This window comes from Anguilla rostrata, unplaced genomic scaffold (assembly GCF_018555375.3).
Source record: "Anguilla rostrata isolate EN2019 unplaced genomic scaffold, ASM1855537v3 scaf0964, whole genome shotgun sequence".
In the NCBI taxonomy this organism is placed as follows: domain Eukaryota; kingdom Metazoa; phylum Chordata; class Actinopteri; order Anguilliformes; family Anguillidae; genus Anguilla; species Anguilla rostrata.
In genome coordinates this window covers 1-23,454 of record NW_026986326.1, presented here as the reverse complement: position 1 = coordinate 23,454, position 23,454 = coordinate 1, and the positions used below count along the sequence as shown (strand labels likewise).

Below are 23,454 nucleotides of genomic sequence, written 5' to 3'. Positions count from 1 at the left end.
AGAAACGTTTTTGCTTGAAGAAAAACGTAACTTCAATTCGTAAGGGGAAAGTGTAAACGCTATTGGATGTGTTAAATCAGTTTTTTTTTTTGTTTCTTTTTATTTTTTATTTTAAATAAAAGCAATAAAAAACGCACATGGGTTTGTGGCTAGCTTCTGCTGGGGCTTTATTCGCGCGTTTCCTTTTAAATTATAGTCCTGCAAGCTTGTTTTAAGCATGGCTTTTCACTTACTGAGCGTCCTAAAATGTATCCTCCCCTTGTCAGTCGGAACTGCTGGGCGGTACATGAAACCGCACGACAGCCAGCCCCTGTCTAACCAGTCTATAGTTCCTCCTACTCTCGCTGCAACGGTGTGGTGTAAAGATTTCTCAAGGCTATTCATTGATAACTAATGGTCCAGGGTGGATATAGTTTTTGAAGTTGTGTTGTAAAATGTTTCGCATATTTAGCATTTTATTGTTTTCGGACATTGTTTGGCGCACTGTGGCAGGTAGGTGTTGACGCTTTCACCTACCCTATTTAGTTTTTCTTCTAGTTAGCCAGGTAGGATATATGCTTGTGATATATTGAATGTTGTTATGTGTCATTTAGCGTTGCCATTTATTTATTTCAAGCTTTAAATGGTAAAACCTGTGTGTGTTGTTTGTACTGTTTGTACCTGTCGTTATCCTTGTCGTAATATTTCGCATGTGAGCTGGGTCTGCACTCACCACTCTCCCAGAATATAAACAATTGGTGACAGTTATTCCTTAATTTACGGGAGATTATGTATATGTATTATCTACTCGTTCGATTCATTCATTAATTTTGTGAGACTGTCGGATTTAGCCAGTGTGCCTAGCAATCATCCTCGAATGTCAAATGGATAACCTCGGGTTTGTTCAATATATGAACTATTAAGCGTCGTTTTCTTTTAAAATAAAAAAGAACGGAGTTGGTGCACCATGCATCCGGTGTACGGTCAACACAGTTAAGGCATCTCTCTCTCTTTCTCTGGAGTCAGTGCGTGCGTGTGAGGGTGCCTGTGAGAGCAGTGTTTTCTGCTTTGTTTCCACTTCGCACCTATTTCTTTTCTTTTTGTCTTTCCTATAGTAGTCTCTTTATTTTTCTCCCTGACTGCACTTTTTTTATTGTCGTTTAATTAATGTAGATCGACAGGTAGGAACTGCCCAGCGCGGCAGTTCAGGTTTGGGAATAGCATCCCGCCCTGACGGGGGAACGCAACCCCTTTCCCTTCGCAATGGTTTTCGGTGCGTCCATGTGGCGGTTACAATCGAAGAGACACTCATGGCAGTGGGAGAACAAGTAGGGCATAATAGCATAGACTCTGCATCGAGGATGAACAAGGCTGTCTTTTACGTTTCTGAAAAACTTGTCAGTTGGCTGTTTGAAAATGGTCTCCGGGTTTAGGAAACGTTCGTGCAAATAACACCGCTGTTAGCACCGGCAACGAAAGTAACCATTTCAAATGTTCCACCTTTCATTACGCATTTCGTTCAGTTTTAAGTGTGGTGATATGGGCTATAATATAATTGTGTGTCCTCGTAAGAATAAAGAGGGAGAGAATGGCCGATAGACGGTAGACTCGGGTGAGGGACCGTCCTCAGTATAGGAGGCGAGCACAGACCCGTGCGAAGCACTCTCAGTATAGGAGGCGAGCACAGACCCGGGCGAAGCACTCTCAGTATAGGAGGCGAGCACAGACCCGTGCGAAGCACTCTCAGTATAGGAGGCGAGCACAGACCCGTGCGAAGCACTCTCAGTATAGGAGGCCAGCACAGACCCGTGCAAAGCACTCTCAGTATAGGAGGCGAGCACAGACCCGTGCGAAGCACTCTCAGTATAGGAGGCGAGCACAGACCCGGGCGAAGCACTCTCAGTATAGGAGGCGAGCACAGACCCGTGCGAAGCACTCTCAGTATAGGAGGCGAGCACAGACCCGGGCGAAGCACTCTCAGTATAGGAGGCGAGCACAGACCCGTGCGAAGCACTCTCAGTATAGGAGGCGAGCACAGACCCGTGCGAAGCACTCTCAGTATAGGAGGCGAGCACAGACCCGTGCGAAGCACTCTCAGTATAGAAGGCGAGCACAGACCCGGGCGAAGCACTCTCAGTATAGGAGGCCAGCACAGACCCGTGCGAAGCACTCTCAGTATAGAAGGCGAGCACAGACCCGTGCAAAGCACTCTCAGTATAGGAGGCGAGCACAGACCCGGGCGAAGCACTCTCAGTATAGGAGGCGAGCACAGACCCGTGCGAAGCACTCTCAGTATAGGAGGCGAGCACAGACTCGGGCGAAGCACTCTCAGTATAGGAGGCGAGCACAGACCCGTGCGAAGCACTCTCAGTATAGAAGGCGAGCACAGACCCGTGCGAAGCACTCTCAGTATAGGAGGCGAGCACAGACCCGGGCGAAGCACTCTCAGTATAGGAGGCGAGCACAGACCCGTGCGAAGCACTCTCAGTATAGGAGGCGAGCACAGACCCGGGCGAGTGACCCTCCTCAGTACAGGAGGCGAGCACAGAATTACTGGGCTTGGAGGGTGTAAAACCAGTTGACAATGAGAGGGAAGAAAATAACTTGTTAATCGTGGAAGGCCAGAGTAGTAGTGGTGGGCAGGACAGTAGTGCTCCACATGGTAAAGTAGGCAGTATACTTTGTACGAAGTAGAACTTTTTGGGCAAAACGAAGCAATCAGAACAACTGACGAACAAAAAGACGCGATCTTGAGTGTTCCTGCGGTGCAGTGTGCGACGGCCTCCAAGGAGAACTTTTCGAAAAGTTCTTTCTTGTTCTCCGACCTCCCCCTCTCAGCTGTTGGTCCAAATATCACATAGTTGGTTACGTCACGTTTGAGAGTTCAGAGGGCCGAATTCACGTGCTAACGTACGGAGAGTCAACGCCAATCTCTCTTCTGTAGAGATGAGAATTCTGTGAGTTCCCGCATGTTTGTTGAATGGTGCTACTCGTTTCAGCAAGTCATCAAAACGCCTAGTACACATTCGGAAATAAGAGAAAGTGGACCCGCTCGTATAAACTTGCATTTGCCGAATGGACAGACGAAACTCTCCATTCTCCGTCCTACTCTGATTTAGAGGGCGGACGCATCATCATCTTCGCCTTTTTTCTTCTTTTGCATAGCTAGATAAACTAAAGCCACTTTAAACACTTTAAACTTTTTGTTTTGTGTTGTGGTCTCGCGTAGCCCTTCTCTTTATACATCCATGGCGTAGCCGCGGGACGGAAGTCTGGTTGAGGTTCCAGCACCGGTTAAGCTGGGGGTACAGCAAAGTTCTGATATCACAGGAAACGGTGGAAGTTACGGATGAAGCAGTGGAAGAAGAGGATAGGACATCAGATGGTTCCGATATTTCTTGTGGTCAGTCAAACGAAGGGACGCTATAGTCTGTTAACCAAATTTACGCCTCTTGGACAACACTTAGGGGAAGACGGTAGACTGAGGAGGCTTCTTCCCTGACCTCGACATGTTCGTGGTTTCATCTATTGAGTCACAGAAGAGCGTTAGTTACGATGTTCTTGATAGGCAGAAACGTTTTCGCTTGAAGAAAAACGGAACTACAATTCGTAAGGGGAAAGTGTAAACGCTACTGGATGGGTTAAATCGTTTAAAAGACTAGAATAAATGCTCATGGGTTTGTGGCTAGCTTCCTGTTTTCTTTTCCATGTGTTTGTCTTTTCTTTCTCTACTCCCTATTACTCTGTGTTACTCTAAGTTCTAAGGATAGGATCTTTAAATGTAAATGGAGCTAGGGATAAAGACAAACAGGCAATGTTATTTGAGTACATTAAAATGACACAAACACGTGTAACTTTTTTTTTACATTTTATTTTATTTTATTTTTTACAAGGGATGCATAGTGATATAAGCAATGAAGCAGATGGGAGGGCGGATATGCTCTTAGCCATGGATTAAATGTAAGTGCAGGAGTTGCAATAATTTTCACTCTAAATACAAATATTAATGTATTGTCCAGGTCTGAAGAACAGAGAGGCTGTCTTCTGATTGTTAGGGCAACAATAAAGAAACACTTGTGTTTTTGTTAAGATATATGCCCCTAATAGTTGGTGGGATCGGGTTAGGCTTTTAAACATTAAATGCTGTTTTAAAATAAATAGCGAAGATGGTTGTAGGTGGTGACTTGAATTACACTCTTGATTATTGGATAGATGGCGAAGAGCCTTACTCTTTTCGACATAGCTCAGGAGGTAAGACCGATTGTCTGGCAGTCGGAGGGTTGCCGGTTCAAACCCCGCCCTGGGCATGTCGAAGTGTCCTTGAGCAAGACACCTAACCTCTAACTGCTCTGACGAATGAGAGGCATCAATTGTAAAGCGCTTTGAATAAAAGCGCTATATAAATGCAGTCCATTTTCTGCATCAGTTTTAGCTGGAATTGTAGCTCACTTTGTTTTATCTGATGTGTGGAGGGAGAGAAACCCAGGTGTGAAGCTCTACACCTGGACCTAGGTATTAGATGAAAGGATACGAGCAGCACATTTCGACAATATAAGTGAGTAAGGCAGTGTGCCCATCTTTTCCCCACTAGTTTCTTTAATCATCATTTTATCACAGTAAACCAGTCCCACATACTGCCCTGGAGAATTCTGTTTGTAGATTTAATACTCAACTTTTACAGGAGGCTGTTTTTCGTGTGACTTTTAAACTCATCTGGAGAAATTGGAATGAGCGAAGGGAGAATAAGAGATTTTATTACAATGGTGGGATGTGGGGAAAACATCCCATTATTAGGGGGGGAGAGACCTGGGCCTTCTGAAGAACTGGTGGCCTGTTGCTGTCCTTTGTTCAGATTTTGTCCAGATGTCTTGCAAATAGACTGAAAACTATTTCAGGAAAGCTTATCCAAAATGACCAGTCATATTGTGTACCAAATAGATCAATTTATGGTAATCTGTTTTGATGTGTGGGATTATGCCAAAATTTTTGGGACAGTTTGGTTTTCTTTCCCTGGACCAAGAAAACGCATTCGACAGGGTTAATCATCAGTATTTATTTAGAGCACTAAAAATGTTTGGGTTTGGGGAGGTATTTGTGTAAATACCTGGGTAAAGTTACTATATGAAGGTGCCACATGCATGGTAAAAATAGGAGGTAGGTTAAGTGTTCCAGTTAAGGTACAGAGGGGGATTAGACAGGGATGCCCCCTATATGGCCAATTGTACATTTTGGCAATAGAACCTCTACACTGCATGTTGTGGAGGAAACTAACAGGGTTCACACGGGACCCACTAAGGAAGCAATAAAGTTATCAGCCTATGCGGATGACATTGCGGTTATTATTGAAAATCTACAAGATGTGCAAGTTGTACAACAGGTATTGGTGTTTATGAGCGAGCTTCATTTGCGAGAGTGAACTGGGAGAAGACTGAAGCTTTATGGTGTAGAACATATAATCAGGAGGAAGATTTTGCTTTGCCAGTCCTCCCTGGTAATATACAATGTGGGAGGTCGGGTTTTAAATATTTGGGGGTTTATTTAGGCACAGAAGAATACAAAAATAAAAACTGGGAGGGTATAGTGGGGACAGTGTGTGCCAAGTTATCTAAATGGAAATGTTGCTACCCCAGCTATCATATAGGGGAAGAGTCCTGATCATCAATAATCTGGTTGCTGCCACTTTATGGCACCGATTCACTATACTGGACCCTCCGGAGGGCCTAGTTGAAGAGAGACGGAAGTCACTTAAATTTAATGCTTAATTTTTTCTGGTCTGGGCACCCATTGGCTAAGGGCAGCAGTGCTCTATCTGCCAATCAATGAGGGAGGCCAAGGATTGATTGACCTCAAATGCGGGGTGGCAGCTTTCCACTTGCAGGATGTCCAACTCCTGCTGTATCACAAGCACCACAGCTGGATGGATGTTGCCTGTGCCCTGTTACACAAGGTGGGCAGGATGGGCCTGGAGAGGCATTTGTTTTTAATGACACTGAGCAGAATGGACTTGGCAGGACTCACTCCTTTTTACTGAGCAGTCCTACATCTGTGGCAGATAGCCTATTTGCTGTGTCAAGGGAAAACATCGCCTGCCCTGGTTTTTGGACCCTTGAGGGGCCTGTTTTTTAATCCATTACTCCATATTGGGACACTTGATTCACCAATGGTGCGATCTGGCCTGGTGGTGGCAGACTTTTCCAAGATCCGTCATCTGCGAATGGCTGATGGGTGGTTGACAGCGGAACAGGTGGCAGCTCTGGCGGGTTTGAAGGGATTTGGGTTTTTTTCCCCTTCATTTTTATTAACAAAGGGAATTTAAAAGTCAAAGTCTATCTCGGGTTCTGTGCACAAAGTTCTGCTGCTGGACTTTGGGGGAGAATTATACCTGGTTGGACAGGCGAAGTAACATGTGTAGCCCCGCTCCACAGGCGTTTTCATTGGCCGTACCTCTAGCTGCCAATGAACCATTTTATGAAGTCTTGGAATCCTGGGTCTTATTTTCATCAATAGGCCTGCATTCATCTTATCAAGGTGATTTCACAGGATGGTTTTACTCCATTTAGCAAATTTTAAGTCTATTATACAATGCCTTTTATTTGCACGATTTCCCAGGATAATTTAGCTCCATTTAACAGCCTATGCTAGATCTACTAGACGTGAAATGAACCCAATGACTTGAGATCTGCACGCAAAATTCCTGGAGATCATTTGTATTACCGAAAACTTGCACCGTAAATCGATTATCTTATAACATCAGCAATAATGAAATGTCCCTAATTGTGGCAATTATTGTCTTAGTATACAGATGTCCTATGGGGCGACATAGCTCAGGAGGTAAGACCGATTGTCTGGCAGTAGGAGGGTTGCCGGTTCAAACCCCGCCCTGGGCGCGTCGAAGTGTCCTTGAGCAAGACACCTAACCCCTAACTGCTCTGGCGAATGAGAGGCATCAATTGTAAAGCGCTTTGGATAAAAGTGCTATATAAATGCAGTCCATTTACCATTTACATCATACAAATACATCTTTCTGAGGAAATCATCCAGTTACTACGGAGCCCTCATAAATGACCATATATTCAACTAGAGGTGGCAGCAGCAGCATTGTATAACAGTAAAACATAAATAATTGTGTGTACTTGTGTGCGTGCATTTTTTATTTATATATTTTTGGGTCAGAACTTTGTGTCCTGGCTCAGAGACGATTTGGGTCAAACATCATATTTGGTACTTTGTGACATCTGTCTTTCCCTGTCTCTGTCTTTCAGTTCCTCACTCCCTTCTGGGTACCTACACTGCAGTGAATTCTGATGAGTTCACTTTTGTCCTGTGGCTTGATGGCGAAGAAGTCGACTCCTACAGTAGCAATGGCACGGACAGCGTGCCCCGTAGAAATTGGATGCGTGAAGGACGAGGCCGTTCTCTGTGGAAGTCTGTCAAACGCCTTAATATGGAGCAGTGGAACAGAGGCAGAATTGACATCTTAAAAAATTACTCCAGACTTAACATGTCTGGTAAGTGAGGGCCTTTATATTTGAGCTTTTTTTAAAAAACACTTTTTTTTTTTTTTAAATATGTTTTAAAGTTCCAAGTAAAGGCCATGCAGTACATGTAGGTAATCACAGCATTGCACACATCCATGTGTTTCAGGTGCTGCCGTCCTGCAGGGGAGGTTTGGCTGTGAGATCGAGCAAAACCCTGACTCTGATGTAAGACTTACGAAGGCCTTTGCTCAGTACGGATGGAATGGAGAAGACTTCCTGTCCTTCAGCCTCAGCAGGCTTCAGTGGGTGGCTTCAGCAGGATCTGCTGTCCCCATGAAGAAGAATTGGAACAGGGACCAGGACATCACCATGGATACTAAGAACTACATAGATTACATCTGTGTGATGCATCTGTTAAACAGTTTGTCTTTTGAAGCAAAGGAGAGCCAGATGACAGGTTAGTACCATGATCCCTTTGGGAAATGGAATACATTGCTGTATAGTGAAGTAGAATATATTATTAAAACATCATTTCACAATATATGGGGAAATATTCAAATTGAGGTCCTTAATGTTGAGAACAAAATCATGTTGCGACACAATCACATTGGCCCTCATTTATCAATCTAACGTAGAAACCAGCGCAGATTCGAGCACAGAAATCATCTTACGACAGGGTTCAGGTGTGATTCATAAAACGTTAGTATCTCGCCAATCAGCGTAGGAATGATCGGGCGTTGATAAATGTGGCGGCTTAAAACAATCGTCATTTAAATATCACGCCCCTATATATTCTCGGTTTAGAGGCCTTGCCCCTAGAGTTTAGGACACGGAGAAGCGTAATACGGCCAAGAAGAGAAATTTCTCCGACCTAGAAATAGAATCTGAGCCAATTAGTTCTACTTGGCAGCCTGAAAAGTTGCATAGAAGGAATTCAGAAAAATGCAGTGTGGAAGGAAATCACTGCTGCGGTCAACAGCGTTGCCGTGGACAATCGAACTCCAGCTGAGGTTGGAATATTTACATCCGTGATATATATATGTATATATATAGGTGAAGAAAAAATGGTCAGATGCACCACCTGTGTCCGAGCTGGATAATGGTAAAAATTTAATGGCCTAGGCTACTAGTATTTAAATAATTACACGGTTGCAGGGTTAATTTATTTTGTCATTTTAATGATGTTTTAATGATGTTATAAACATGCTTTCGGTTCGTTCGTTTCCGTCTTACGGGCGCGTAGAGGTCTTCTAACAGACCCAGATCTGCCATTGCCGAGATTTGATGACTGTCAAAGCCCTTGTTTAAATAGGTGACTGAATAAGCATCTAACATAATTGCTTGTAATTATGTCACCAGTAGCATAGCCTAACAAGTAGGCTATCTCAAAATGAACGAGAAATTAATCTCATAGCCTACACCAAAAAACTGTTAACCCCGTTAATTGCAAACAATTTGAAAATAACTATTTATGTTAGGGATATGACACAGTCGATGTAGGCCTTTAGAATATTTTGCCATAGGCTATATATTTTTAAGTGATGAATATGTGGCTGCATATGCTTAGATGCCAGTCAGAATATGACTTGACCTGAGATTTGATCGTAGCCTCCGCTCACGTCCAAATTGATAAATGCCGAGCTTTGCGTGGAAATGACCGTACGTCCCATTTTCTGCTGTACGTTCGTTTCCTAAATGAGGGCCAATGTGTATTGTAAATATGTGACTGGTACTACATAGTATATAATTACTCCAAAATACAGAAATAAGAGGCCTTTCCTTGTGCACAAAAAACTTGTCTTTTCTTTTTTCACCCATTTCAGCTCAGCCCATGGCTGCAGTATTCGCTAAGAGATCCCTGAACCCTGGGAAGGTTATTCTGACCTGCCTAGTTTCAGGATTTCACTGCAGAGACACGACGGTGGAGCTTTATCGGGATGATGACATCATCACTGAAGAAGACTGCTTTTTGTCCTCTGGGATCAGACCAAACGGGGATGGGACCTGCCAGCTGAGAAAGAGTTTGGACATCTCTAACAGCACTGAGGCATCGTATAGCTGTGAAGTCCCGTTCGGAAGTCTTAAACGACGGGTCAAATGGGGTAAAACTGCTCACTGGAGCCCGTTTCTATTAATGCTGACTTGCAGAACCAGATGTCAATTATTTGTGCTGTAGGAACAAAATCGTGACCACTGTTCAAGAGTGTTGCATGAACCGTCAGTGTGGATGTCAAACTATAATATTGCTGCTTTTTGCCTTTGCAGATGGGAAAATATGGGACCGAGCTCAACCAAAACAAGACAATGACACTCGACATCACTACTGGTTACTTATGGCAGCACTTGTGTTGGTCATTGGTTTATCACCTGTGTTTTTCATTTGGATCTTGAGGCACAGATTGCTCACACAGGTAAGAAACAGGAGAAATTCACCATGAATTATGTCCCTAAAGGAGCACTCCTAGCATCTTATCTTGTCTCTTACATTGAGGGATACCTCAACGAATTCATCAGGATTCAGGGTAGCAAATCAACACCTGCTATATGAAAAATGCAAGGAATCTTTTGATGTGTAGTGCAGCACTCTGTTCCCTCATTGAAATCTAATTAGGAGTGTAGCACAGTGGGTAAGGAACTGGGCTTGGAACCGAAAGGTCGCAGGTTCGATTCCCGGGTAAGGACACTGCCGTTGTACCCTTGAGCAAGGTACTTAACCTGCATTGCTTCAGTATATATCCAGCTGTATAAATGGATACAATGTAAAATGCTATGTAAAAAGTTGTGTAAGTCGCTCCGTCCATTTGCTTCCAGGACTTCTTAATGTGTGATTGACTTAAAGCCAGCTTGTTGGTCAAGTCAAAACTGTTTGTGGAATTTCCCTGACTGTGTACATGAGCCAAAAGACAAGTCAACCTAAGAATCCGGACTGGGCACCAGTGGCCTCGCTAGGTGTGGGCTTCCGGGGCTGAAGCCCCAGATGTTTTTCATCCAGCCCCGGACCTTTTGACACAAAAACATTTTTTTTTTTTACACCCGATAAAAAAAGAGATACCGCACCAAATATCATTCCATTTAATGGAGCCCTAATGTAAACAAATCACCACCTTCCAGGGGCGTCATGCAAGCCAAAATTCTAGGGGGGCACAATTAAAGCGGGGGGCATGGGGTCCTTCGCCAGAAAAAAAAAGAAAATGATGCAATTTTCTGCAATTTGACATATATATATTCAAAGACTTTGGTGGGATTATTTTAAAACTTCACCAAATCAGTTTTTGTAGCTCTGTAATCTCCCACTTCATATTGGGGCAAATACTGTATTTATTTAGAGATTTTCATGTCAATTATTTGTGCTGTTATGGTTATTTAAAATGACACTTATTCACTCACTCCTACACTGCTGCCACTTTTCTTGAAAAAGAGCTAAATCTTGTCTGCTTCACCCAAAAATTTGAAGGGGCATAAATTCACTATATCCACAATGCAAATTAATTTAGAGAACATAGATGATAATGCCACAGATGAAAGAAACCTGCCAACATGGTAATAGCTGTATTATTTTCAAACAATGCATAGGAAGCACCATGAGTACAAATGAGACTGTACTGATATCACACAGCAGTGTCTGGTCCATTGCCAATAAAAGCTCAGACTGAGCAGTAGTAACCTATTATCCAAACTGCTCAGCCTCCTTGAACGATCCATCAGGGCTGGGGCTTTCTGTCGTTTTTTTTTTGTCGAGGGATGGCTAATAACTTTAGCTGGTACTAGCCAACTATCTAGCATAGGAAACTATGCATATATTTCTCAAATGCAATTAAGTGTGTATAACTAATTGCAGGGATTATAGCAAAAAAAAAAAAAAAAAACTTCTGACTGAACATTTTTTGACCGGGGGGGGGGGGGGGGGTTGTTGGATGGAACCTTTGATTGGGTGGGCAAGACGCATGTTTGCCCATATTACATTACAGGCATTTGGCAGACGCTCTTATCCAGAGCAACGTACAACAAACCAAAGCCACCGCCAGCTGTGGGGCCAAGTCATATTCCCCCTCTACAGTTTGTAAAACAAGTTACAGAGGAGGCCCCCACATTAGGGCATGTACACACACACTGCCGTCTGTGTACACGCTCTTAGCCCTTGACGCCTGCTGCCAGATATTCAGTAGTCTCCTGAATATTTTTTCTATTGAGTTCAACAGGAAAATTAATCAGGAGAAACAATGCTTGTAGTATCTACTGCATATCTGGTAGCAGCACGATGGTTTGAGGCTCATTTGATACCTTGGACCCTTGATGACTTAAAGCCATTTAGCCAACAAATGTGTTCCATACTGTATCAGCATAATTTACAGCTGAATCTAGTCCCACCCCCCAATTCCCATAGAGATCTATTCACATGCAAAGAGTTTTTGTATCGCTTGTAGGACAACCTGAAAATAAGATGTTGATAGGTCACAGACATCAGGAAGTCATGGCATGCGAATGATATGCAACCAAATACAAAACATGACTCTTTTATTTGACATTGTTAATTTGTCTACTGTATAAGTGAATTTCCTGTGGCACAGGAGGTCTCAGGAGTGCATTTGTTTAATTCTTGCGAATTTTCTGACCAATGATTTGTTGTTAAGACCATTAAAAGCTTAATATTTTGCCATTTTGTGCTTGGCCCATTTTTTAAATTTTTTTTATTTTTTTGCCCAGGAGTGTGCACTTTATTCAAATACTCGAGACCAATAGCGTTTTAAGGGAAGATGATACTTTTGAACAGCCTCTCCATTGTCCATTAAAAAGTTACCTTTTACGTAATTTCAATGCGGTTTTCAATCTATGAAAGCCTACATGAATATTTGCGTTTGGGTCATTAGCTGTCGGTTCACCTTTCAAATAGCCTACGTTCTACATCTCACAGGTTCATACAGCCGCCGGGCTCTCGGTGTCCCGGACACCAATAACCTATTTAACACTAGAACCGCGGCGAAGTTAATCGGCGGATTACCGCGAGAGCGCGTCGAAGTAACACTTTATTTTTTAATGAAAAGTATATAGCTATATCATGTATGTGTATTTCATTTTGAAAATCGGCACGGGGTTAATTTAAGGCAGGTCTTAAAAACGCTGTTCCAAAATATAGTTTAGAGCGCCTAAGCCCTCTGAAAACCTAGGGAAACCGGTGCTTTCCCCGGGGGTGGCAGAGTTACGTCTATAGACTGATTTCCGTCAAATGAATTATTTTAATTTCTTTTTCCGTTTATATATTTATTTATTTATTAACGCTAATAGTGTCCATTATGCGTGTAGCTACGGTGAGAGAGTTGACTCGACTCAAGCTGCAGCCATTGGCCAGAAGTTAATTTAAGCAAAATAACGGCACACGGTGTTCACGTGCAAAGAAATACACAGCAGCTTCCCAGACACGCAGTTCATTGCAGCTTGCGGTAATTGTGCTACTTGACTAGGTAAGAAATGTAATGAAAGTAGTAAATTCGTGTGAAAAATACATGGAAATGTGAATTATCAACTCGTAGATGCTCAGGTTACTGTGGGTCCAAGGCTTTCTGATAACATTGTTCAATTACTGCCGTTAACTCAAGTTTTCTCGCATGCATAATAATGTTAGTTAGCTAGCAGTAGCTAGTAGATTCCGTATTCCAGTAAAACAACATTTTCATGTTCTGTCCAGTTTGGCTTTATTTTTATTTTTGTATTACCTTTGTCCATTTTGGAGAAGCTGGCTAAATGCTGTGAAATAACCGCACGTAACGTTAAAGGATACCCAGCGAGCACTAGCCGGGATTTCAACGTTGATTTCTAGTTGAAAACTAGACGTGTTGTATCAGGTTTTCTTCTCCGCTCTGTGTAAATTAAACGGGTACCAAGAGAGGAACGGCAGCAAATTTCAGAAGATTAGCGTTAGCTAACAAAAAACAAGAAAACAATACGACGCTGATGGAAATTTACCAATCTAGCTAGCTAGTTTTAGTGAAATAAACTACGGTGTTGCATGAAACTTGATTATTTTTTAATTGCTTCGTGTAACTGTGAAGTTGCATGGAAATTATGTTGCAGGCACATGCAACCTGCAACTGGTTGCGTGAAGTTGCACAGTGTAAAGCCAGCCTGTGAAGTTGCACCGTGTAAAGCCAGCCTTAGTCACTTAGGCAAGGAGACAACCTAAGTGGCTTTATGCAACGCTGCTAAATGAACCCCTTAGCGTAGGGAAATATTTTGCATAAGGGACAAACTTAAGTTTGAAACTTAAGGTAGTTTATGCAACCGGGCACTGGCATTTCCCCGTCCGCCCCTCTCCCATTATTGTGTCCGTTAATATTATGAATGCACATCTGCATAGTAACAGGTTGGCCATCGTTCACTTTATTGTCATATCAAAATTATTGTTTCACAAGCTATGACATAGCCCATCGACATAGCCAGATAAGTTTAGCCAATCAGCGTCCTCGAATCTGAGGAGGCCAGGTCAGTCATTTTTTGCAAAGACTTTTGAATTGCACGCTGCCTTTATTGTTTTAAAAAGTCGCAGGAAAATTGGCAGTCGAGGAGTGCACACACTCGTCTATGCATTGCAAGCAGGTACGCTAGTATCAGTGATTGACTCAATCCCCCATCTGACTCTTGTAGAAGGTAGTGATTTAATCTGTACTATCATTTAGTGGTACACATATGAATCAAGATAACGAGAGCGTCTATCTGTATATAATATGAAACCCGTTCGAAACGGCCTTGCTTAGGATTGTTTTGACGTTTAGCTTAGTAGCTAAAGATAAATGATGACTGAATGTAACATGATGCTCGTTATTACAAGAGTACCAGGCGGTACGATAACGACGCTAACCAGCGAACTAACATTTAGTCTAATGGGGCTCTTACTGCATTTTCGCAAGCAAACCTCGCATATTACTATCCCAGCCGGCATTTAGACGTTTATTTATAGGTGAATAAACGTCATGGATCAAGGTTGAATCACTGTTGAATTTTGTTTTGAATTTGAAAGGATAAGCATTAAACTGTTTATATTGGGTAGGCTATATAAAATTCCTAGATTATTTGATATTCGTTTCCAGTGTTTTTTTGTTCCAACCTCGGAGCCGGGTTGTAACAGGTATGAAGTGCTGCTTCAAAACTGCGCCGCCCCCCCCGCCCCGCCGCCAAATGTTTATCACCAGCAGCCACTGGCCCAGAATGCACGAAACTGCACCATTAATAATAATAATAATAATAATAATAATAATAATAAATTATTATTATTATTTATTTTTATTTTTTTTTTTTATTGAGAAACTGGATTGTGAACAGATGGAGTTATTTCATCCCAATTGGCAGTTGTTTTCATGTTTTCAAGGCTGAACCTGAGAATTATGTTCTGTCATTCAGTTGCCAACAGTTTTGTGTTTGACCTGTTAAGATGATAAAAGGTGAATGCAATACAACGTTCATTTAACCATTACAGTTATTTTAAGTAATGTCTACACCTCCCAGCCCCTTTTAGAAAAGAAACGTATGTAGCAAAAGTATTTTTTATTTTTTTTGCAGTACTCTGATTAAGCGATTAAAGGAACTGATTGGGATTGTACGCTGACTTTATAATTATTCTATTCTATTAAGGAGACCCACGCAGTAATACTAAATAGACTATTTGTGCCAAATTATGATTTTAAATAATTCATATATTTTTAAGACTGTTAATTAGAAACTCAATAATAGCCAAATGCTAATTTAGGCCTACACTTTGTATTGCACATGTGGGATGCAAACAAGCTTCGCCGCGCAACCTGGACACCAGAAAAAAAAAGTTCAGTCAAAAATTTTTTTCTCACCAGCACCCATGTTTACCTATCTACTGAAATGTAGCCTGTCACCCTATTCTTTTATCTTGATGGCTGTTACAGTCAACATTTTCCCACCATCCGCACTTTTCCCCCCCCCGCCATCGTAATTTGAATTCGCCCGAGTTCATTGTACTAGCCTACTGGGAGGGAATGCTGACTTCAGCTGTCTACTTTTCTGTCATTTTAAAATGTATTTTTTAAGTGTTTTTCTGCGCACCGTGGGAAAAACCGGCGGTCACTTTAGCTGTAGTCTCAGCCTCAGACGGTCCGCCCACCAGCTGTCACTCAAAACGCAAGGAGTACACCCTCGACCCCGCCCACACAGTATCCGACCTCCATAGTAGCATGATAGTAACATTTTTGTGATATGTCCAGAAGTATACTTTTTTATCATTAAAAAAAAAATCATTTTAAAACCATTTGAAATATATTAATTATGTAACTACATCTTGCTGTCTTCATTCTGCTTTGCAATATAGCCACTTGGGCTGTCAAAAAATATTCTAATCTTTTTTTTTTGTTTTGTTTTTTTAAAGTTCGAACCTAAATTTTGAGCATTCGAACATTACTTTTGGGTCCCGCGTTTTTGATTCCGCGTTTTTTAATTAACATAAATATACAGGCTTTAATTTCATGCGGCGAATCATGTTCATGCACGCAAAGTTCATTTCTTCTGCTAACGTTACTTCCTCTGTCACATCAAAAATATTGAAAACTAACGGTGAAAATGGCAGCAGCATCGGAGGAGTTGGTCCCATTAGCTGGTAAGCCCTGTTTGGGAATTTTCCGGCTTCTTGGCCATAAATGGTGAGGTCAAGGACAAGAAAAGAGTTACATTACATTACATTACATTATAGGCATTTGGCAGACGCTCTTATCCAGAGCGACGTACAACAAAGTGTATAACCATAACCAGGAACAAGTATGACGAAACCCCTAGAGAGAAGTACCGGTCCAAGTGCAGGGAACAACCGCATAGTTCAACTTGGACCCTGATGGTTAAACTGATTAACACTAACAACGAGAACGGCAACAACGCAATCTATGGAAAAAATACGAGTAGTCGTGAAGACAGTTAATGCACCTAAGTCACCTACGAAACAGCTGCCTAGTTACAACCCTAAGTTTAGTCATTTACAGGGGGGAAGGGAGGGATGGGGAGAGGTGCAGCCTGAAGAGGTGAGTCTTCAGTCGTCGTTTGAAATGGGTCAGTGTCTCAGCTGTTCTGACCTCCACAGGGAGGTCATTCCACCATCGTGGGGCCAGAACAGACAGGAGACGTGTTCTGGAAGTGCAGGTGCGAAGAGGGGGAGGTGCTAGGCGTCCTGAGGCAGCAGAACGGAGGGATCTGGCTGGCATGTAGGGTTTGAATATCTTGTGGAGGTATGCTGGGGCTGATCCCTTGACTGCCTGGTATGCTAGGACCAATGTTTTAAATTTGATGCGAGCTATAACAGGCAGCCAGTGGAGGGTAGTGAGCAGGGGAGTTACGTGGGAGTGTCTGGGGAGGTTGAAGACCAGACGAGCCGCAGAGTTACGTGCGAGTTAGTGTGCTGCACCAGGACTCAACACACTGGAGCCAGAGTGTTACAGCACACAGTGGGGTCAGTGATGTACACCACACACACACATCACTGATTACAACAGAAACTGATCTGGGCTCCACCCACACTGGGGATCTTAAGACAGAGAGCCTAGACCAGGCATGTCAAACTCAGTTTGGCTCTGGGGCCGGATCCAGACTTTCTGTTCTCGGGTGGGCCGGATCAGTAAAAGAATGTCAACTCCAAATATTTAGCTTTGTTTTTCAGTACTATGCTTTATCATTCAGCCTACATTTGTAGCCTACCCTACATATTATAATCACGGATGACAAGGGATCTTTTCTAAGCACAACACATTTATTCACCAACAATGGAAAAAAAAAATGATTTCATGTTAGGCGGTGAATGTGTTAACAACTGGTTTATTTTAACAGTTAAGTGAATGCAGTTTTACACCTGAACCAACTCACCACACTAAACAAACTCAAGTGGGAGCTATGAAAAAAATATTTTCGCCTTAATTGTCATACTGCTTTGAAATAAATAAAAAAAGAAATACAAAATAAAAGTTATAGCAGTGCATGGGAAATAAGATTAGACTACATTAGATCAAACTACTAGGCTGGGCCTACTGAAGCTGAGAATATACTGCACAATATTAATTGTCTTTAATATGAAACCAGATTAATCTTATTTTTAATGATCTGTATTCATGAGTGCAAACAAATTTCGTGTCATCACACTTTTTTCTCTCTTACTGCACTCCTGCAGTCTACTTGCTGCTGCTGGCTCCTGAAACTTGGGATCTTTTTGCCTTCACAAGTGTATCGATATTAGGTGTCAAATCCTGAGTAGCAGCACATTTAACAATGTCATTCAAGTGTTTATTTGTTAACCTTGAGCGCTGCTTTGTTTTATTATTGTTCATTACGGAGAACACCTGTTCACAAAGATAAGTAGTCCCAAACATGGATAGAACCTTTGCAGCCATGGCTGTTATTTTGGGGTAACCTGGCACGAGATATTGATAAAACGTATCCAATCCCACGGACCCAAATTTATCCTTCATAGCGGAATCGCACTGCAAGTCAATAAGCTCGAGTTGAATGTCAGCTGGCATATCAGAAGGCTTCACTGTAAATGGCGAGCGAAAAAAGCCAAATTTGTTCTCAAGTTCACTGAATACCTGAAACCTCTGCTCAAACTCTCGCAGCAAATCTGTTATGTTGTCTTTATATTTTTCCAAATCATTATCGGGACGGTCCGGTGCCTCCGGACGCACAGCTGTGAGACAAGAGAAATGCGCGGTGTCACCGTTGGATAGCTGCGTTTCCCACAGTGACAGTTTCATCTTGAACGCACTTATGCTGTCGTAATATTGAGTGACAACTCTGTTACGGCCCTGCAATGTAGTGTTAAGTGTATTCAAGTGTTGTGTAATATCAACCATAAACGCAAGATCCTGCACCCATTCCTTGCATTTAAGTTCCTTTACTGGGCGTCCCTTCTTCTCCATGAACTGTCTAATTTCCCCTCGTAGCTCAAAGAAGCACTCCGTGTCCACTTTTCTTTTTTTTGACAGTGCCATTTTGGGAAGGGTGTGTTGACCGATAACTTGTTTAGTAGTGGTGAATTGTGAAGCAAGATTGCCGGTTTATTTTTAGTACTAACTCGTGTCAATGCCGCATGCTGGACGTGAGCTCTTTTACACATTTACTGCCCTCCCGCGGCCGGAGGGAGCATTTGGTTTGTATTTATTTTAAAAAATCATAACTTTTGATAGAAATAAGCTAGAGACTCGCTTCTTTTTTTGACATACTCAGAAATTTATGCCGGGCCGGATTAAATCATCCAACGGGCCGGGTCCGGGTCGCGGGCCGTATGTTTGACATGCCTGGCCTAGACTTTACAGAACTGGGATAGGTAACCCATCTGCATCCTGACCAAATCAAAACGAAGACAGATGATGGAGGATACCTTAAGGAAGAACATATCAGTGACTTTAAGGATTCTAAGTGTGTTCATATTAAATTTGATAAGATTGAATCCAGTGAAATTTTAGTGAGTGATCTCATGAATACTGTGATGAATAGGGTTGGGCACAAATACCAGACTGAATCAGGGCAATGTGCAGGACAGCCAAGCCCAAACTGTAAAAAAGAGGAACCTTATGGCCTACTGACCCATTGTGGAGACTTAAATGATCACTGTGACATGAACAGTGAAAATAATCTGACCAGAATTGTCCAGAAAAGTACAAACAGTAGCAACAACCATATAAACTGTCACAGAACAAATGTGATCATTGATCCCATGATAATTCAATCAAGTAGAACACCAAGCCATCTTTCAAAAAAAGGCTGTGCATAGAAATGAATGTGAAATTGATGCAGGTCAAAAGCCATACAAATGTACACAATGTAAGAAGTGTTTTACTACAAAATCTTATTTAAGTGTACACCAGAGAATTCATACAGGTGAGAAGCCTTACCAGTGTGCACATTGTGGGAAGTGCTTTTCCATAAAGTATCTATTAAAATGCCACTGGGCAATTCATACAGATGAGAAGCCCTACAAATGTACTCATTGTGAGAAGTGCTTTGCAAATATGTATCATTTATGTAGCCACCTGAGAATTCACACAGGTAAAAAGCCATACAAGTGCACGCAGTGTGAGAAATGTTTTATATCAAAAGCTAAATTAAATATACACCAAATAATTCATACTGGTGAAAACGTGTACAATTGTACACAGTGTGGGAAGTGCTTTTTTGTGCTATCTGATTTAAATGCCCATGAAAGAATTCATACCGTTGAAAAGCCCTATGAATGTACTCTGTGTGGGATACGATTTTCAGAAATGTTTGATTTAAATAGACACCTGAGAGTTCACACAGGTGAAAAGCCATACAAGTGTACACAGTGTGAGAAGCGTTTTAATAGTAAATTTTCTTTAAATGGACACCTGAGAATTCATACAGGTGAAAGAATGTATGACAATGTATCACAATATCTCATGAAAAGTTCCATCTGGGAATTCATCCAGGTGAAAAGCCCTATACATGTTCTCGGGAAGTGCTTTTCCCAAACAAGTGCAATAGGTGTTCACAAGATACTTAACAGCGATGGAAAATCCCTACACATGTACAGTGTGGGATGTGTTTTATTTAACTTGCAAGCAGAGTATTATTTCAGTCGAAAAGCTCTACAAATGTTTACAGTATGGGAAGTGTTTTTCCCAAAGAACTTTTGCATTGCCACAAAAAAGTACTCTGTGTGGGAAGTGGTTTTTGGTGCAAGTCTTTTAAATTTACTCTGTTAAAAGAAAAAAAAATTCCTTTTCATGGCCAAAAGAAAAACTCCTACAAGTGAAGAGCCTGACAGAGGTACTCATTGTAGTCAGTATGTACTCACTGTGGAATTGTATTCATTGTGTTGTGAGTGTTCCAGGTGTCCATCAAATTTAAAAGAATAACCTGAGAATTCATACAAACATCGCTTCATATTCATTCCTTGCTTATTGTATTTTGGACAGACATCTGAAAAAAATGGCACAATGACTGGGACAAACTATGTTTTGTTCTTTTAAAATGTCATGTTAATGTCATGTAAATGTGAAATGTAATTCCTTGTGAACTGAGGGGTGATGATCTGTGATGATAAAATTGAAAGCTGTGCAATTTATTTGACAGAACAAATGTGAAAACTGTCTACTGTCTAACAAGACTTTCACTTTAAATAACTTTTGTGCATCTCAGGGTTTAGATTATTTTGTTTAGATTGGCTGTTTTGCAATTCTATCGTAAATAGGCATTTGGATCAAAACATCAATATTTTGATTATTAAATGGAAGTATATTTCATTAGCTACAGTGTGCGGATATTAAATGCTAAGCGGTCACAACACGGCGTGTTGATCTCGAAAAACGCACACCGATAGCTATTCATTTACCTTTTATCTGTTTGGTACGCACTGTGCACCGTTGTTTAGCCATTAGCTTTATCTAGTTTCAAATACCCCATTCATACACTCCATTTTGTTCCTTTGTTCTCCTGGAACATGTGTACGCAACCCCACGCGCAGTAGAACATCCAACATGCCTCGCATACTTGTGCGCACGGGCCCAATGCTAACACACATGCATACACAACACCCACACACACGTGCACTCACATAGTTTATTGTATATCACTGTAGTTCAATTGTGCTTTGCCCCTTTCGGTACTTCGTATTCAGTGAACTTTATTATATTTACAAGGTTGTCTGTTTCTGATATTACTCGTGTTGAATTGAGTCAGCCGCCGCCAATCAAAGTAACTTAGTAGAATAATTAACACTAATTTGGTATTAGCTGAATATATGATCTTATGATTAAGTGTAAGTCGCTCTTATCCAGACTTTTTACATAACATTTACATTGCATCCATTTATACAGCTGGATATATACTGAAGCAATTCAGGGTACCTTGCTCAAGGGTACAACGGCAGTGTCCTATCCGGGAATTGAACCTGCGACCTTTCGGTTACAAGCCCAGTTCCTTACCCACTGTGCTACACGGCCGTTATTACATGTTGGCGACACCTGTGAGGATATAGATGTGTATCTTCTACATGTTGGTGCCCCACTATGAGAAGTAAGAGCATGTCCCCTACAAGAACGACACTTAACTCTACCTGTCTTTTACGCCTAATGACTTCAGTTACCTGGCCATTTTGTGAAATTGTGATTCAGTTGTGAATTTGTCATATTGTATCCAAGCAAGATTTCCCAGTCTTGCTTTTTCAATTGAGAAATAGATTTACAGATCATTATTCATTCTTTTGTTCCATCACTCCTAAACTATTGCAATGCAACATGTTACTCTGATTCTGGGCTCCCTTAATTGGCTGCTTATTAAATACAGGATTTATTAAAATTTTATTTTAATAACTTATAAGACACTTCATGGTCAGTCACTGTTGTATATTACTGTTAATATACAATATATGATTGCTTTACAAAACCTCAAGGTCTCGGAGGTCCTGTGAGAAGGATCTCTTGGCTGCTGCAGGGTCTGTGCTTAAATTTAAAGGCCATCGTGCCTTCGCAGTGCTGACCCCCAGACTGTGGAAAAGCCTCCCCAAATCCTTAGACTGGTGCAGTCAGTTCAAATTTCTAAAAAGCATCTAAAATCTTATTTGTGTTCCCTGGTGTTTGCCTAATTTGCATTTCCATTGTTTTTATGTCATTTGTTATGAATGGCTTTTTTCCCCCTCTATGCTGCACAATTTGATTGGCTGAAAGTATTAAATTGTTTACCAGGCAGTAATCTTCAGTTTTTACACGCAAAGTCTGAAAGTGGCCTCAGACCTCAAGAAAAGATAGAAACAAGCGCGAATCCGCAATAGCTGCGACCGCACACGTGCATGCATCCATGTGTGCATGCATCCACGCACACACCCTCACACAAACATGTGACCTCTTCTTTGGCTCATGACAAATCTTTCCACAAAATCTTGTTAAAAATCTGTGAATCCATTCGGGAGTTATGCGCCTTTTTGTGATAGGCCACGCCCATCGCCATGCCCCCTCTTGGTCAATCGGCCTGAAAGTTACTGAGCTCTACCTTCGGTCATGACCAACCTCCACGCCAAATTTCAGCCTCCTGGGGCGAAAACTGTGGCCGCTACGTGGTGGGACACTTTTGTGGACCAACCGACCAACCAACTGACCAGCCGACGGAACAACAGACAGAGCTATAGAGCTGCGGTCGCAGCTAAAAACAGTGGCACGACTTAATCTGTGACCCGTTTGCAGTTCAGCCTGATCTTTGCTTATTTGCATTTTATAAGTGCCCAGATGTGTGGGAAAACTAAAATAGAACTGTAAGAACTGTCAAGTCATTACATTACATTACATTTGATGTGGAGATTGAGTTGTTTGCTGTTGCTTCTGGCTGAGGGACAGAGCCCTCTTAATACTACAACTACAACTACAACTACAACTACTACTACTACTACTACTAATAATAATAATAATAATAATCAAGATGGCTTTAATCATTCTATGTTCTCTGTCCAATAAGATCCATAATTAAATAAAATCCAGAAGTCGGCAGAAACCTGGCAAATGATATTTAATATAGCCAAATGGAAAGATCTGCATGAGGGAAATAAAAACATTAGGCAGGATTACTTTATGGGAGAAACAAAATTGGAATGTGCTCAGTTTGAAAAAGACTTGGGAGTAATGGTTGATCAAAGCCTTTCAGATTCTAGGCACTGTGCTGTAGCAATAAGAAAGGTCAATAGGATGCTGGGATATATAGCCAAAAGTATTGAGTATACATCCAAGATAGTTATCTTATACATTTGTTAAACCACACTTGGAGTATTGTGCGCAGTTCCAGGGACCAAACTACAAGAAAGATATAGAGGCTCCAGAAAAGGTTCAAAGAAGAGCAACCAAATTGATTCCTGGTATGAAAGATGAAAGCTATGAGGAACGACTTAACAAGCTTAACCTCTTCAAGCTTAGTGAAAAGAGACTAAGGGGTGATTGGATTGAGGCTTTTAAATTCATAAAGGAGATCAACAGGGTGAACTACAAGAGATCGTCCAGGTTGA

General features: G+C 41.6%; 1 protein-coding gene across 2 annotated transcripts; it reads left to right on the top strand.

Moving 5' to 3' along the window:
- The first annotated feature begins 323 nt into the window (after positions 1 to 323).
- Positions 324 to 10,151, top strand: LOC135246905 (major histocompatibility complex class I-related gene protein-like). 2 transcript variants are annotated; one of them, XM_064320180.1, is made up of 5 exons: positions 324 to 492; positions 7,242 to 7,487; positions 7,624 to 7,914; positions 9,281 to 9,559; positions 9,723 to 10,151. In XM_064320180.1, exons 1-5 carry the CDS (start codon positions 435 to 437, stop codon positions 9,893 to 9,895), a joined length of 1,047 nt encoding a protein of 348 aa, XP_064176250.1. In that variant the 5' UTR covers positions 324 to 434; the 3' UTR covers positions 9,896 to 10,151. The 2 variants fall into 2 exon arrangements, with proteins under 2 accessions (XP_064176250.1, XP_064176252.1); XM_064320182.1 differs by having other exon boundaries at positions 348 to 496; positions 9,723 to 10,145.
- Positions 10,152 to 23,454: the final 13,303 nt, after the last annotated feature.

What these genes read in the sequence shown, in the direction of transcription:
- LOC135246905 (XM_064320180.1), top strand. Translation starts at nt 435, where the DNA reads ATGTTTCGCATATTTAGCATTTTATTGTTTTCGGACATTGTTTGGCGC. An exon ending in CTCCAGACTTAACATGTCTG is followed by an intron (nt 7,488 to 7,623) that starts GTAAGTGAGGGC and finishes CATGTGTTTCAG; the next exon opens with GTGCTGCCGTCCTGCAGGGG. An exon ending in TAAACGACGGGTCAAATGGG is followed by an intron (nt 9,560 to 9,722) that starts GTAAAACTGCTC and finishes TTGCCTTTGCAG; the next exon opens with ATGGGAAAATATGGGACCGA.